Genomic DNA, 16,772 nt, shown 5'->3' on the forward strand with positions numbered 1-16,772 from the left:
GTAACCACAGCAACTGGTTTGGCATGTATTATTTTAATTTACTTACTTTCATTTATTTTCACGTTGTTCGTAAATCACCCTTCCTCTATGGCAAATACTCTTCATATTGCCATTTTTATTTGTCTTTTTTTTTCATTTGCTGAACGCTTTCATTTGAGTTTTTAGTCTTTTTTGAGAGTGATTGGTGTTATGTAGGATTTTAACTTTTTTTGTAGCCACATTTTACTGAATATGAATTACATTAAGAGTTGCTGTTCATGTGTTCTTTGAATCTTAGACATTTGTGATTTTTACATCACTAAGATAATTGAATTAGGGGTGCCCTGGTAGCCTACTGGTTAAGAAGCATACTAAACAACTGCAACATCTGCAGTTCGATTCCAGCTGTGGACCTTTGTTGCATGTCATATCCCTCTCTCTACTGATGTTTCCTGCCTCTCTGTGCTTTTGACTGTCAAGTAAAGGCCAAAAATAACTTGGGTAAATCATATTTAAAATTGTATTATTCCTTTATAGATATTGTGGGAAAATATTCCCTCGCTCTGCCAACCTGACCCGCCACCTCAGGACTCATACAGGAGAGCAACCATACAGGTAAGACTCCTTCTAGAGAGCCATGTTCACATACATGCACTGTCTGTGTGTATAAGTTCATGTGTGAGTGGGTATTTAGTTCTGTTTGGGTCACTGAGCTATCATCTTCCACCATCCATCTATCCTCCTCACTCCCAATACACACAACACTAATCAACATATGCACCTTATTGTCGAGTAAAGAATCAGATTTGCACATTAGCACATTAACTCCCCCATGAAGAATTGCTTTTCACTACGTGCAAACATGAGTGAAAACACAGCGCTTTCACACAGCGTATCCTCGAGCAGACAGAAAGACAGAGAGAGGCTCAGCTCATTTGTTAACAGCGCATGGATGTTTTCCCAGGGAATTCTTGTCTACAGTAAGAACAGTGTTTATGTGTGTTTTGTTATGCCGTAAAAGCCTGGAATAATTATCCTACTGCTAAATAATTTGCCTGATGAAAAATGGTGTCCGTCGCCTGGGTGACAGGAAGAGGGGGGTTGTGAAGCTTGGCTGGTAAAAGAGAAGAGCAGAGAGGAGAAGGGAGGAAGTTTGGTGAAAAATTGGGGTGATGAGGAGCGCGGGCAGATGTCCAGGCCCGGCAGCTGTGGTCATTTCTCTTGTGCGGATGAGGCCAGACTCGAGGTGATCTGCAGGCCCGCTGGCTACTTGCCGCATCAAGCGAGGCTTTTCTTTGCCAACCTAAAAGGTTATCACAAGATTAAGTTCTTTTTTTTTAGGAGTCTACTTGCAGTTGTCAAATAAGGCAAAAAGATGCACAAGGTTTCTTAGCAATTTTATTTTGTGTTTTGGAAACTTTCTCGTCAAAGTCCTCCTGTTCAAAGTCTGCACCACTTCAACATTGCACAGTTTTCCAGGTGCTGCTGAGGTAGAAGCAACAATGCAGCAGCATTTCAGCGCACATATAAAAATGAATCTTGAACATTTACTAGATTTGGATAATGAGTAAGCCCTGGCCAGCACTGCTCGGCTTTGTAGTTACTAAGGTAGTGGAATGTTGGCCCAAAGCTTGTAGGAGGCCTGTTGACCACAGGGGAGAGAGAAAGACAGACGCAGGCCTCTACTGCCCCAGCCTGATAGCCTGCACTCCACACGCTGGCATGCCATTAAAGATCACCGCTGTTTATTGTAATTTTTTGTGGAGATAACCGGGGGGTTCCTGAGGGACAGCCAATCAAGCGAGCTAATTCCACCAGAAGAAAAGATGTAATCTTCTCGTATAATTTTGCATGAAGAAACTTGGCAAGAGCCTCTAATTTTGCAGGGCTAGAATCAAATCTGTTGCGTGCTTATTTTGTGAGAGAAGAATGCAATTTTATTGCGCTGGCTGGAGATAAGAGGCAGAGCTGTTTCACCTTAAACAAGCTCCTCCATCATGTCTGGGACTGTGGGACTGCTGGGACTGTGTGTGTGTGTGTGTGTGTGTGTGTGTGTGCGCTACAGTATGTATCCCATTATGTTTCCCACAGAACAAACCAGGAGTTCCCGATTCATTATGCAGTACAGTTGTACATATAACTAGCAGCTTGTGTGTCTTGCTGTTTTTGTCATTAAATAATTGTTCCTTCCTGCAGGTGTAAATACTGCGACCGCTCCTTCAGCATCTCCTCCAACCTGCAGCGTCACATTCGCAACATCCACAACAAGGAGAAGCCCTTCAAGTGTCACTTGTGTGACCGTTGCTTTGGTCAGCAGACCAACCTGGACCGTCACCTCAAGAAGCACGAGAATGGCAACCTATCAGGTGAGAGCAGGAAGTGGTATTAAACATATAGTGGGCCTACCTGTCAAAAATCTGGACACACTTTCCCATCATGTTTTTTTTTATTATTATTATTAGATAATAAAATTAAAAAAGTAAAAAGTTTTCGCCTTTTTTCCACTTTCCATATTACATCAGAGAAAATTAATGCTAGCGTGCTGATTCCAGAGATTGTGATACATTGTATTAATGATTCCTTCTGCTGAATAATGTAAACCATAATTTACTTGTGATTGGAAATAATTTTAAAAGCTGAAAAATTTAATTATATAAAACTGCCATCTACCTCTGCAACAGCACAAAATATTTTTTAGATCGATCTGCTTTCATCAGCAGCACGGTTTATGGGTTTGATAGGTTGCATCACTCTGACTGAATCAGCATCAGAGTTGCCAAGCATCATCAGAATCAACGTAACTTTATTTGATATTATAGTCAAGATCGTACGGTCTCCAAAGATACCAAATATGTCATGGAGTAACATGTGTATAATGTGTATAACACAGCCCATCCAATCAAATGTTTCCCTATGATGTAATGGTTGCACCATTAGGTCATAGGGAAAACTTGTATTTGAATATTTCACTCTTCATAACTTCACTGAAGCACTAGCACCAGCGGATACTAATACAGCCTGAATAAAAATGTTTTATTTGTATTTAAAGGTACTTAGGGAAAATTTAAGAACTCTAAAATTAGAGTTCATGGCTGAGTATTCTACACGCATAAGGTCAACATCATCTCGTGTGTTTTAAAAATGGAAATGTGCCTTTTTAAATGCATTTTATATGTGGTCACACTGCCATCAGTTTGAAATGTTTTCTAGTAAAGTACCACAAAACAAATTTCTGAAAACAACACTGAGCTATTTTTTCTCTCTGCAGGCACCGCAATGTCATCCCCACAGTCTGAACTGGACAGTGGCAGTGCCATACTGGATGACAAAGAAGACTCTTATTTCAACGAAATAAGAAATTTCATTGGCAACACAGGCCAGAACCAGACATCCCCAGATCCCTCTGAGGAAGGGTGAGCATGGTTTTATGTGCTCGTATCTGCGGGCCTGTCTTTTTTTCTGATCAGATCTACAGAGCTAAACAAGAGGATGATTATAGACCACTATCAGCAAGCACATCCCTTATCTTTGCTTCTCACCTGCCACATCTCAGCAGCAGGGAAAAAAAAGGAAGGCCAGGCACTCCTTAAACATTTCAAATACTGCATCACATTAACATTTATTTATCTAAAACTATAGAGGCTTTTTTCATTTCAGTAGCAATGAAACACTAAAATAGATTTCTGCACACTGAACTCTTGCACTCATTCTGGTTTCATAGGGATTGTTGGATGTAAAAAGTACTCTTAAGGGCTTGAATTGGCATAAATAATGGGTCAGCTGCTATCAGCCCATTTTAGACTTCATACCACCCAGTGAGCCCTCATTAATTATCGCATCGCACTCAGAGGTCTGGAGTAGAAAGCAATCATCTGTGATGACATTTAAGATAATCGCAGGTCTTGGAAACGTGCAGGAGCTCCTTATATCAGTTGCCTTTCTGGCCACACGTACGAACAGATATCTGTGTGCATGCAACTTCGGCTGAGCATTATGCAAATAAATTCTTGGGAGCTGTGATCAGGTCGGATAGCAGTTGAGAGGTCTACTCAGGTCTCTGAGTTTGTTTTCATGTGCCTCACGTTGGTGTGATCACAGGGCCGATTGTAAGGCCAGATAGATAGAGATCTCGCAGACTGGTGTGTGATTGTGCAGAAGGCCTGTGAGAGCAGGACCAAGCAGTAGAGCGTCAGAGGGACGAGAAGAGAAGCAGGAGGGGGAGTGCAGCAGTTAGCCCACCACATCTGGAACCAACATGTCTGCCTACAGGAAGAGGGTAGAGGGGGTGGGGTCAAAGGGTCGGCCCGTGTTTCCTTTCAAAGTGCTGCGCTCCTGACTACTTCTGATAGATACTTTATCCCCAGCAAATTACCACGTTTGAAAGCGTAATTAGCGAATCTGTTTTCTTAATCACGGAGCTCTCGCTCTCTCTTTTGGAGCTAGTCCCTCTTCGCAGCCCTGCAAGCTCCACACGGCACGAAAACCACCTCGACAGCCTCAAACTCTCAATCCCAGCGGGAGCTCTGACAAAAGGACAATATTATCAGCTGCTGATAAAAGAGGAAAGATGATGCGGATCCTGTATGTGCTAAGATAAAGTCTGCAATCGTTTCCTCAAATAATACCCCCCCTTCTGGAGTCAGTGCATGCTCAAATGCATGCAATTTCAAGTACAGTGCAGGTATCCTGTTTATAAGAATCGTGTGATTATGTGATGATGTGCATGATGTGCTTCGGTTTCCTATCTATCCACTTCTCTCTGTTCACTTCTCAGTCTCCATCTCTGAATCCTTTGTGCGAGGAATGGCATTTTTGGGAGCTGACGAAAGACGTCCCAGAGTGTAATTAGTGAATCAGTCTTAATGTGGTTCCAGATGATTTACCAAATGGTGGTTTCCTGTGGCGCTGAGACAGAGGGACAGATTAAGACTCAGGCAGTTTGGATAGCTGGCCCTTTCTCCCTCCACAGGGATAGAGGAATGGGCCGGTTGGCAACGCTCTCATAACTCTCCCACCAAATGGGGCTGTCAGCTAAATATTTTGCCTATTAGATGAATACGAGATAGTAGAGAAAATAAACAAGGAGAGAGGCAGAGCACTCCAGTTAAGTGCTGCAACGATCAACCGAGTGCTGCTGTGCCCAAAGGGGCCCCAGAGAGCCTCGATGACAAACGGGATTCCGGCTCTGCTCTATCCCAGCTGCCATGTCCTGCTTCAGATCCACCTCTCTCTCTCACTCTTTATCCTATACACTCCATTGTGTTTGCATAGAGAGAGAGAGCGGATTCTCACAAGAACATTCAGGAAACAAAAAAAAGAACACAAAAGACAAAAGCATGAAAACATTCCAGCTAATGGTTTGAATAGAGGCTCAAAGTACATGTACTAAACAAATGTGCAGTTTTTTTTTTTTTTTTATGCCCTTATCTTACTGATTAAACAACTACCAAGAGAATTTCCTCCTTTCTCGCTCATTTCATTGTTTTAGTGTCAATTTAAATCTGATTGATTACCCTTTTTCTTAAACTTTACACTTTATGTATTTATGAATTTCTAGCTAAAAAGATGGATGTCATTTATTCCTTCTACACAATTTCTACCACATTATCAAGCTGTACTGAACTAATCAATCCTGGTCTGCAGGTTAAATGGCGGCCCATTTGAAGAAGAAAAGCCGCTGATTGCCAGCCATGGGTCACGTGACCTGGAAGACGAGGAAGTGGAGGAGCTCGGTGCTGATGAAGAAGAAGGGGAAGAGCCTAGCAACACCCCTGGGAAACCGGAAGGCGAGATGCTTCCTAGCAACATTAGCATCATGCAAGACGAAATGGACTTTAGTGGACCAAATGACTTGAACCTCAACAGCAAAACCTCTCCTAGGAGGTAAATTAGATATGGAAACACAACTAAAGCATGTACATTTTTTACATTGTGTAAATGATGGCGTGCTGTCTTGAAACTTTCTTACTTAGATCTTCTCTTTTAACCCCCAGGTATAAGGAGGAGGAGGAGCAGAGCGGCTACTCTGCCTTGGATCATATTCGTCACTTTTCGGACATGCGCAAGCTGGAGGAGAGTGAGCTGAGTGACGGAGATGGAGACGGTGATGAGGACGACGAATCATTTGGTTCCCCCTCTCTGACTGAGTCAGTCAAACAGCCACTCTTTAGGAAATCCAAGTCTCAGGTAACAGACACACTGACAGTTCATATGCATACACACTTATTTATGCACACCCTTTACATACATATATATTTGCATTAAAGCATGGTAGTTGAGTATAATTCACCTCCCTCTCCCACAGGCTTATGCCATGATGCTGTCTCTGGCTGAAAAGGACTCTCTCCACCCAGCCACCCACACCCCAGCCACCATGTGGCACAGTCTGGCACGGGCTGCTGCTGAATCCAGTGCCATCCAGTCCCTCAGCCATGTATGATGACACCCCCGTTGCGCTTTCCCTTTCACCTCTCAACCCCGACCCTGACCTATGGCACTGGGAGACCATTGCGGGGGCTATCTGCAGGGCCCCGGGCCTCTGCCCCCTGATAATCCACAGACTGTCTGCTGAGCAGAACCACGGCCCATCTGACTGCTGAGCGGAGCGCCTTACACACAAAGCAGGGTCACTGCTCATGCAGAACCCAGCCCAGCCCAAGCCCAAGAAAACCTCCAACATATAGAGAGCAAAATGTCCCTCTGAGACCTTAAAATTGGTTTCTTATGTTAACAGCAACCAGGATGATAGCAATGATTATGATTGTGGTGAAAATAATAATAGCTGTATTTATTCTGTTGAATTTCTATGTTTTGCACAGCAAAGGCAGCTGGTGGACATGGAAGATGTGCTGATGTATCATTGCTAGACTGCATTTATTGCCCAGCACATACAAAGCAAGGAGAACATTTTATGCTGAGCGGATGAGTTTGGTTGTGTCTTTAAGACAGCCAGTTTCAGCCTAGTATGTTTCACTGTGCGTAAAGCATAGGAACCCTGTCTCGGTTGACAAAAAGCATCTTTAAAATGTATTACAAGAATTCCCTTTAACCCCCAGAGGTCCACAGGTGTTTCTCATAAATACATGTACTTGATGATAAAAATGAAAGGGTGGGTTAGCAACCTCGGTTCAGATGAAAACTGTTCCATGTAATGACAGCGCTAGCAGCGTTTTCATATCACTGAAGTCATCGAAAGAACAAATTTTAAAAAAGTAATTGTTAAACTGAAATCAGGCCAGTTTCCCATCTGCATTTTCATAGCTGCGTGTGTCTGCACAATCACAGCACTGTACACAAGTGTCTACCAACTGTTCTCCACTGCACTCCATCCTACCCGCCTGCGCTATCTGTGAAAGGATATAAATAGATTGTCTTTTTAGTGGAAGAGAAGAAAACACTTTTTTTTTACTGAGATAAGTAGCCAGTGCTGAAGTTAATTGTTGTTCTGTAAAGGGCATATGTCTTTTTCAAAACCCTTGAATCCATCCTAGTCAGCCAACAATACCACTAAATAGCCTGAATGCTAGTTGTTAGCTACTCCATGCTCGTGTGTCTTTCATTTTTAGACAATCATGATTTTGTTTTCATTTTTTTTGTTGGTGTTGTTGTTATTTGCTGTTGTATGTTGAGAATTGTATTTATTTCTTGGCAAACTGTAGTTTGTTTACTGAATAGCACTGCTCTTAGCCCAGGTGAAGGGGAAATTCCTCACCGGGCCTATCCCAGAGTTCAATGGGGTTTGTAGATTAAATTTGAGTGCCGGATAGTATTAAACATACAATTCACTCCTTATTCTTCTAATGAAACTGGTTGATGAATAGATATTACTTAGGGTTTTTTTTTCTATGACAATTTAATGATTCAATTGTAAAAAATGAAAAACATTATAAAGAATGAAATAAAAAAAAGCCAGGTATAATTTCTTCATAAGCGCATGATTGGTCTGGTAAGATCTGTATTTGACATTTTCTACGGTTGTCTGCAAGCTTGTGTGACGTTCAGTTCATGTTAATCCCTTGTGCCAAACTTATGATAAATAACAGATTACTTTCATTTATTCTCCCGTTTTGAGGGACCAGATTTTTTGTTTTTGTCGTTGTTTTGTTTATAATCGATTTTAAAAAGTAATCAGCAAGTTGAGGTACTTTGTTTTAATGCTTTCTACAATGTAACTGTTATGCATTTCAATTCAATACTGTGGGAGGAACAACTAAGAAATAAAGGACTACAATGTGGATTGACATGTCTTCCTCTCTCTCTTTATTTCTCCTTAAACATTTTACTCACCCTTTGTCTCCCATCTCCCTCACACCTCCCCACTCCATATAGTCCTTCTGGCTGCCCATCTTTTTGGCCAAAACATAGAATTCTACTAAGAGACATACGTCAAAAAACCACCTGGCGCTTTCTTCTGGCGCTCCCATGGCCTCCAAGAGTGAGGGAGAGTCTGAACTCTGGTCTTCTTTTCTCTCCAGGCTTTGGCTCGCATAGAGAGAGGGAAGGAGAGAAAAGGCTGGAGAGGGTTTGAATGTGGTAGTGGGAGCGGAGGCAGGAATGTGTCCTCTTTATTTGTGTCCGTTTGTGGGGCATGATGGATGAGGTGGGTAGATGTGATGACCTGGCTCATCGCTCAAACGTTCAATAAGAGTCCCATCCTGCAGCAGGCCTCCCCATCCGGCACCCCCCTCTGTCACTGCTGCCAGCCGACGTGGGCGGACATTGTGGCTGGGAGGGTTGGAGGTTCAGCGGCTCCATTGTCCGGCGAGTAGCTTGGGTGGGGGGTTGGAGAATTGGGCATGACAGTGGAGATGGCTGGCGCTGACACTCCACATTTACAGTGCTCCTGGCACCCTAATGGATGGGGTGTTTTCTTAGGGCCTGTCGTCAGCCCTCAGGGCTCCATGGGGCGTCCAGCTTTGATGAGGTCATTGGGGGTCACACAGTGTTGATGAGGTCAGCATGGGTCATCCAGCTTTGATGAGGTCAGCTGCAGTGATGGTAGTGATGGTGCAGGCCAGGGCCATAATGGAGTGGCAGTGATAATAGGCCTGAGTATGAATTTTGCCACCTGTACTATTGTAAACTAATTTAAGCTTATATGATTATGTGAACTTGTCAGTAGTTGTGCAACAGCATCACTTTTTACAATGTGTGTCTACTAATCCTTATTTCCCTCAGTGCTATTTTCATGGTAATGTAAAAGTGCTGTGATGTTGATGTCAGTTATGCTGTTAAAGTGGCTATAATCCATATTTTTATATTCACAATGGATCACATGAATGTTGTAGGTAGGAGTCGCTTGTATTGATGAACACACAGGGAGTCGTCACCAGACAGTTCCCCTCAGTTCTACGGACCATTTCAGCATCTTTCAGCTTATTGTTTTGGTGTTTTGGCCCATATTTAACTGTCAGGTACAACCTCATTGCTCTCATCAATGCAGCAGCAGCAGGCAGCTGTTTTCAGGGGAAAAAGCTCTATAAAGCCACCGTGTACATACCTGCTCTACACGAAACGTTAAACAGACAAAGTTAGTGACTGCTGAACATAGTGGAGAATTTAGCAACAAGAGAGGCAGATAGTTTCCTTAAATGCTAGTGTAGTCCAAAATCAGAGCTAAACTAAGAGTGAATTTGGGGGGCGTAGTAAACATGACTCCAGGTGAATGCCAATGCTGCTCCGTATCTGCTGGATGTGTAAATAGGCAACTGTTTGCTTAAGTTTGGCATATTAACTTAATAATATGTCAGTGTTTTGTTTACAGTTTGTTTCTGCTGCCCCCAAGTGGCCAAAAAATCAGTTAATGTGGGTTTCAGAAACCCTGATATCAAATATAAAAAGTATTAAAGAAACTTTATCTTAACTTAATAACATTAGTTTTCTATGATTTAGATGTTCTTTGTTCCGTTTCAAGTTACTGGAATAAATACAGCAAAGTGGGAAAAATGATCCTTTTTCAGCTGTTTGAAAACACTACAGAAGCAATAGTGCAACTGTAAAAAACAGGAATTATACCTTGACTACATCTGGGAACTAACTGGCAGCGCCACGCCCCCGCTGCATTTCAAATTACCCATGTAATTACATCACCTACATAAAGAACTTCCCCCACACAAAAGTCCAAAGGCACTGCCTCTTGAAAGAACACCAAAATATTATGAATAGACAGCAGTGTGTATAATATCATTGTGTGTGGGCAGTGGAGTGGTGCGAGGAGGGCACCCGGGTGAGTTTGGCAGCTTAACATTTAACTGTTGTGCGTGCGCCGGTTTGATCAGTGTTGATTAGCACATGCCAATGTCACCCATGTATCCTCTCACACTTAATCAACACGTTGGGACGAGTTACTGCCGTCATTAACCCACAGCTTCTCATAAAGGACTCAGTGTGTATTGAAGTGTGGCTGGCAGGGCCCTGGATGAGTGTGTGTGTGTGTGTGTGTGTTTGTGTGGAAGTGTGTGTTTAAAGAGCTAAGGAAGTCAGAAAGAAGAGTGTGCATTAGTCAATGCAATCTGTTTTAGTTAAATGTGAAGTGAGTGTGTGTGCGTCAAAGGGGCTGGATCCCCAAGCTGCTGTGTCCCCACAGTGTGTGTATGTGGACGGGTGGGCACACTGTGGGCAGCGCTGCTTGGGGCTTGGAGCCACTCAGCTAATGGGGCAGCTGGCACAACCTCAGAATCCATCAGGCCTCATTACAGCTCCTGTGCAGCCACCGTCCTCTTTTATTTCCTCTCCTCCTTCTTCCTCTCCTCACCCCATACCCTCCCATCCTTTCTTCTGCCACCCGTCCACACAGCCAACCCTGTGTGGCATGTAACTGCCCCGCTCCCCTCGCTGGAACATACATCATGGCCCCAGAGAGAGGGGCCATCACAGCTGGCAGCTCTCACACTGATTGACTTGGCACCCGTGCTGACTCAGACGCCAGGGGAAACATTTTTCGGGGAGAGGGAGGCATGGATGGGTGTGGGAGTATAGCCTTCAAGGAGGGACGGGGTGGTAGAGGGGGTTGGTATGGATTGGTACTTGCTAACAGTAACAGTTGGCACAAGTGGGAAGTGTGTTTCTGTGTGTATGTGTGTGTGTTTGGGTGGGGAGACTCCACAAATCATCACATCAAGTTTTTGTTGTTTTTACAATAATAGCAGCACCTCCTCTGTCTGTCCCCCCCCACACCACCCTGAGTGTGTGCACAGTATATGTGCGTGTGTATGTGCCAGTCAGAATCTTTTCTTCCCCTTCTTCTTCTTCTCTCCTTATCTTCTTGTCCCCCCCACCTACCCCCCTTGCCTTCTCCCTCTTAGAAAGCAGCGGAGCTTAAGGTTGTGGTTTCATTACACTGTTTGTTTTTCTCCCTGGAGGCTACGGGTCATTAGTGTTATTGATGGATACTCAGCACAGTCCCAGGGAACAGAGCAGGACAGAGCAGAGCAGCCGTGCACATGTTTTTAATATGACGAGTCTAATCAGGACAGGCGTGGTGGCAGAACCACTTGGAGCCTAGTTTTTGAAATCATCTCATTCTTTGCTCATGGAGTAGATTAGAAAGCAGCTCATCAGGTCATCAATTCCATGTTTGAAGGAGCGTAGGAGTGGAGTCTAGCAGATTAGCACTGGAGCAATTTAAACTACAAAGCATCAGTATAAGACAATCTTTGCAACTTTATTATGTTGATCATATTTTACCGTGAGCCATTCATTCATGTGCACTCATTTGAATCAGAGTTACTTTCAAAGGCTTCATGCTCTTTTCCATGTTGCACGCCATCCAGTGGTGGAAATAGCAATGTACACCTACCTACACATTTGGGTTTGAAAACTTCAACAAATAAATATACAAAAAAATGTTATAATATGTATAGTTTCTGGTTATGAACACACATCTTTAGTTATACAGACATACAGACAAGCTGACACATCAAAACCAAAGATGACTCCTTTACGCCACACAGATTCCAGAGTGTGGGAGAGTTCCTTGATACTTATCTTTTTGCAGCCTTGACATTTCACATTTATTTTTCCAGGCAACAACCAAACAAATGGTGCAGGACGTGTTGAAATGATTTCCCCTCATTCTTTTATCTGAGCCGACAGCTTTGTCAGCTGGAGTTCAAAACACTGCGGCCTTTGGGGAGATCTGGTTCAACGCTGAGGGGCAGAAATTATCTCTGGGACGTGAAGTTATGGCAGCAAAGTGATAGAATCTCTTTGCAAAGAGTGGCGTATGCTTAATTACAGCGAAAAAGTACCCATGATGCGATCTTACCTTTTACGGGCTATTTCATCACCGGTTTCCTGCACCCTTCACTCTCTCTCTCCCTCACCCCTGATAAGCAAGCCTGCGTACAACAGCAGGACATTTCATCCATCCAAAAGTACTTTTAGCACAAAGATCATGTTTGTTCATGGACTTGTAATAAAACAAAAGTTTCTTTCAGAGTGCTGAGATCATTTTAAGGAAACTGAAATGTTGTCTGAATCAGCTTCTCCACTTTTGAGAATTAAACAAAGATGGCCTCTGTTTAATTGCAGGTTTGGCTTCCATCAGAGCTACTTCTTGATCTTTCCATTTAGACATCTTTTGGCGTGCCAGCCCCTCATTTGTGGCACAGTGTTCTGCTGTGGGCACCCTGTGTTATGTATAGAGGGCTGATACAGCGCTGCAGTGACCACCCAGAGCTTAGTGAATGGATGGTCTCTCTGGGCCTGTTTGACTGGAAACAGGTGTGTGTCATCCGAAGATGAAGGCCTGGCCGATAAACATTATTGGAGTACATCTGCTGCTTGTCACAACACAGGGCGAGCTGGAGCGGCCCCCCATCCATCAGCCACACCAGGGGGTGGGTGTGAGGGGGGGGAGGAGGAGGAGGAGGGGGTCTCCATCCTCCACTGGCGGGCCCGTTCACCCATCACTCACCCTGGGGATGCTGGGATGGGTGCATGTTCGGTCCAGGCACCTGCCTGCCTCTGCCAGACCACAGCCGCCTTTGGCCGATAGAAGAGAAAATGCTCCAGTGCACTTGAAAAATGTCTCAGGGATCTCTGTCTTTCTCTGACACCCCTACACACTCAGAGGAGCACACACACACACACACACAAAAACACACACACACATCTTACACCACCAGTGTACCCTGCTCAGGTGCCTCCCACAACCCCACCCACCTTAGACTACTGTCAGAGAGGCAGGCATGGCCTTAATGCTTGACCTCTCACTGGCTTTTGAGAGATGCCTGGTAGTAGCCTAGCACAAAAACACACACTGACATACCCCCACCCACCCACCCACACACATATACACAGGACCCCATAGGTCTCTATGACAGCTGGAACCTCTCACCCCCCTTTTTCCACCTCCATACCTTACTACGCCCCCCTTCTCTCTCAGGGATCACAGAAATCAATACCATGCAACGCTGCATTCAGAGCACACAATTCAAAGATGATGGTTAAAAGCAGGTGTCCATAAATGTTTTTTATTGTTATTTATTTGGTTCATGGCTCTTGTTCTCATTGTTTGAGTAAAAAGAAGACCAGAGAGGATAAAGACATACAGTATCACAGAGGAAATAAAAACAACGGGGAGACACAGTAAAAATTGAATATATCAATTCTATACAAAAAAAATGTATCAATATAGCACCACTGACACAGGTATGCCACCTACTAATGAACACAGTAGATTATGACTGATATAACTGCCACTGACCTGAGATACAAAAATGCTCTCATATCTGTATTACAAAAGGCTTCCAATGTTGTAATACCAGATAAATGTTTACAGGTGCTGCAGAAAAAAATATTTACATCACTTGTATCATTTATATAAGCTGCTAACTCAATAAACACAGATGTGAAAGAAGTGCAACGCATGCAGGTTTTTGCCTGCAGTATTTTGCGCCCAGCACACTGCACCGCAATAAGAAAACCCTTGAAAAATGCCAATAGATGGAGAGAGTTCACAATCCTGTGAGCCAGCATGTTGAAATAACTTACATTATGGATAGAAAATATCCTCACAGACATTTGTATACATGCAGGTCTACAGGAAAAAAAATGTTCAAGGTAAGGATGGAATATGAGTCTGTTTAGGTTAATATTTAAAGCAACCAACCACTGATTTTAACATTGTTTGGTGGATCACTATGATAGAAGTGAACTATATAATTGCATGAGTTTGCAAGTACTGTTTGCATGGTGTATGTGCTGCAATAAATATAAAAAAAAAGAATTTATCGGTTAGATTTTTGATCATCTTCTATACCTATAACATTTATGACTTACTACTTAGCCATACAGTATGCTTGTGGCGCACATGCCTGCAGCCCACGGCGTAGATTTCAGCTGTAGCAACATGATTTCTGCAACAGAATCTTGATGTTATATTTGTTCAGAACAGGTGAATAAGTCAATTTCTAAACTTGCTTAGTTTTCACCAGATATATGCTTGACATTCTGTTATGCTGACCTTCAAGTCCTTAAAATATTATTTTTACATTTTCTTTGTGACACATGTAACAGAGAAAGCTAAATGTTGGTAGTGGTTGTTAAGGTCAAGATTTGTACGGGTGTGTCTTGGTCAAATTCAGACACAACCCTTAACAACTCATTAAATGCTGGTAGTGTAAATCTTCAATGCAAATTAACAGTTTACAACCAGCAATTGAAATGTGATGTAAGTATTGGTGTTTATTGCTAAGACGTCATTGTAACCTCAGACTTCTTCCTCAGGCTCTACCTCAGACAGGTAGGTTAAGAGTTTATAGTCCTTTGAAGGTGCCTCACATGCCAGGTCCACTGGTTGATAATCTCGAGCTCCAGGCTCAGTGATGGAGTGCCAGTTTCTGACAGCTGAGTACCAGTTTCACAAAAACAAAGTAACACATAGTAATACCAAATCACCTTTACCAAGATGATCTAAGTAATGCTACACAGAGCCAAGCCCTGTGTTTGAACATCCTGTCAGGAGTTTACACCGCTGCTTGGGTTATGTGGTTTTGCTGCCTGCTCTTCTCTTTCTTTGGGACATGGAAAAGTTCAACACTCCTGGGGTTTGGTGTAGTAGGGCTGAAAGGGGGAAAAAAAGCAAGAAGACATCAGCACTATTTGAAAATCAAAAGCAAATGTTCTGGGGTTTTTGGAGGAGAAGTAACTGGTACGTAGTCTCCCGTGTGTTTAGCTTTGAGGAGGTAAAACGAAGACAGCCCCAAGCCTGGCTCCATGCTGGGTGCAGATTAAAATAACTGTCAGGAGACAGGAGCAGCTATTGAGAGAGACAGGGTGACACACAGAGTGATGGGGCTCAGCCTCTCACACTTCATGACACAGTATTTCACTAAAGCTGGTTCAGCTTTACAGCCTGTGACCTTGTCTGTGTGTGTGTGTGTGTGTGTGTTTGTGTGTGTTCGTTCTGTTTTAGCTTGACAACCCTAGTCCTGTGTGTGTGTGTCTTTGAGCGTGTGTGTGTGTGTGTGTGTGGCAATGAGAGCTCAGGTTTACCTTCACTACAGGTGGGGCCCAACCAGGTGAGTGGGCACAGACATCTCCCAGTCAGCCCATCACAGTGGGCGCCGTGGGAACACTGGCACGGCAGAGAGCAGTCGGGGCCAAAGCGGTCTCCACCACAGTCTGAGAGAGGAAAGACAGAGATGGAGAGGAGACAAAGAGAGAGATTAAATAATTTCAGATATAAAAATGGATAGTTAGTTGCTGTGTTGGTTGCTTTAATAAAGTGTAAAGGTGATGTCCACCTTTTTCACATCTCTGTCCTGTCCTTCCTGGGGAACAGAGGCACTGCCCAGATGATGGGTCACATGGTGCCTCACCAGCACAGTCACATGACTTTTCACAGTTCAATCCGTACCTGCCGACTTCACATCCTGAGAAGCAAAAACACAGGCACGGTTGTGTTACTGTACTTTCATTGACATTACAGTAATTCCCTTATCTGAATGCAAACATGAACCCTCTTCTCTACATGTGTAATTTACAACCCTTACCTACAATACTACAAGGACTGGTGAATTTATCTCTTACTAGGTATCTAGGGACTAAAATAGCTCTTCGTATGTATACAGTATGATAAGTGCACATAATCAACTAACATTTTATAACATTAAAAAGTGATCCTTTTACTTTCAGTGATCCAGGGTGTTTTTTTAAAAATGTTAATCCTCTGGTCTTGTCATTACCCAACAAACTGGAAAATGGATCATGACTGAGATCATTTTAAACTCAGATTGAACCCATTTTTAAAGAGGGATCAGTCAGGTAGTAATGAGTGATCTGGTGCTTGTTGTTTTATGATACTTTTATTGTATCATTGTAAATTTTTTGTGTGTTGTGCTGTTTTTTTAATGTATTTTCTTGTTGAGTTTTATGTATTATAAAGGCCCATCTAGGGACAGGCATTGCAAACTTCTTCAGGCTATAAATGCTGTAGTATGTGGCATTAGTTCATGCTATATACTTCTCCCTATAAAATAAAAAGGATAAGTTGACCAATATCCCAAAAGTCATATGATTTTTTCATATGATAATTAGTAAATCACCCAAATTATCGATGATTTTTGTCACTTTGCTAGACTTGTGGGCAATTAGTTCTCCTATATCTAAAAATGCAACCCAAATGCATATGACCACGCACAAACGCACAATTACAGTAAGGCACAAGCATACACACGAGCAAGTGCACATACTATAGATAAGCAAACTTTTTATTCACTCACATTCACACGTACATATAGTGATAAGAAAATGTGCACACACATTTCCTCACACATACAGACACACAC

At 43.0% G+C, this 16,772-nt stretch overlaps 2 protein-coding genes across 19 annotated transcripts in view; one reads left to right on the forward strand and one right to left on the reverse strand.

Annotated features, from left to right (window-relative positions):
• Positions 1 to 8,219, forward strand: part of mecom (MDS1 and EVI1 complex locus) — a 148,593-nt gene extending 140,374 nt beyond the window's left edge. For all 15 annotated transcript variants that reach the window (XM_067594450.1, XM_067594442.1, XM_067594444.1 and 12 more), the window contains 6 exons: positions 517 to 594; positions 2,176 to 2,345; positions 3,248 to 3,392; positions 5,623 to 5,862; positions 5,973 to 6,165; positions 6,284 to 8,219. In XM_067594450.1, coding sequence (XP_067450551.1) covers positions 517 to 594; positions 2,176 to 2,345; positions 3,248 to 3,392; positions 5,623 to 5,862; positions 5,973 to 6,165; positions 6,284 to 6,418 — 961 coding nt within the window. In that variant the 3' untranslated portion in view covers positions 6,419 to 8,219. The remainder of the gene's footprint in view (positions 1 to 516; positions 595 to 2,175; positions 2,346 to 3,247; positions 3,393 to 5,622; positions 5,863 to 5,972; positions 6,166 to 6,283) is intronic.
• A 5,219-nt stretch (positions 8,220 to 13,438) lies between these two features.
• egfem1 (EGF-like and EMI domain containing 1) overlaps positions 13,439 to 16,772 on the reverse strand; it is a 61,718-nt gene continuing 58,384 nt past the window's right edge. For all 4 annotated transcript variants that reach the window (XM_067594458.1, XM_067594454.1, XM_067594455.1 and 1 more), the window contains 3 exons: positions 15,729 to 15,857; positions 15,478 to 15,606; positions 13,439 to 15,045 (listed from right to left, as the gene is read on the reverse strand). In XM_067594458.1, coding sequence (XP_067450559.1) covers positions 14,966 to 15,045; positions 15,478 to 15,606; positions 15,729 to 15,857 — 338 coding nt within the window. In that variant the 3' untranslated portion in view covers positions 13,439 to 14,965. The remainder of the gene's footprint in view (positions 15,046 to 15,477; positions 15,607 to 15,728; positions 15,858 to 16,772) is intronic.

This window comes from Thunnus thynnus, chromosome 7 (assembly GCF_963924715.1).
Source record: "Thunnus thynnus chromosome 7, fThuThy2.1, whole genome shotgun sequence".
NCBI lineage: Eukaryota > Metazoa > Chordata > Actinopteri > Scombriformes > Scombridae > Thunnus > Thunnus thynnus.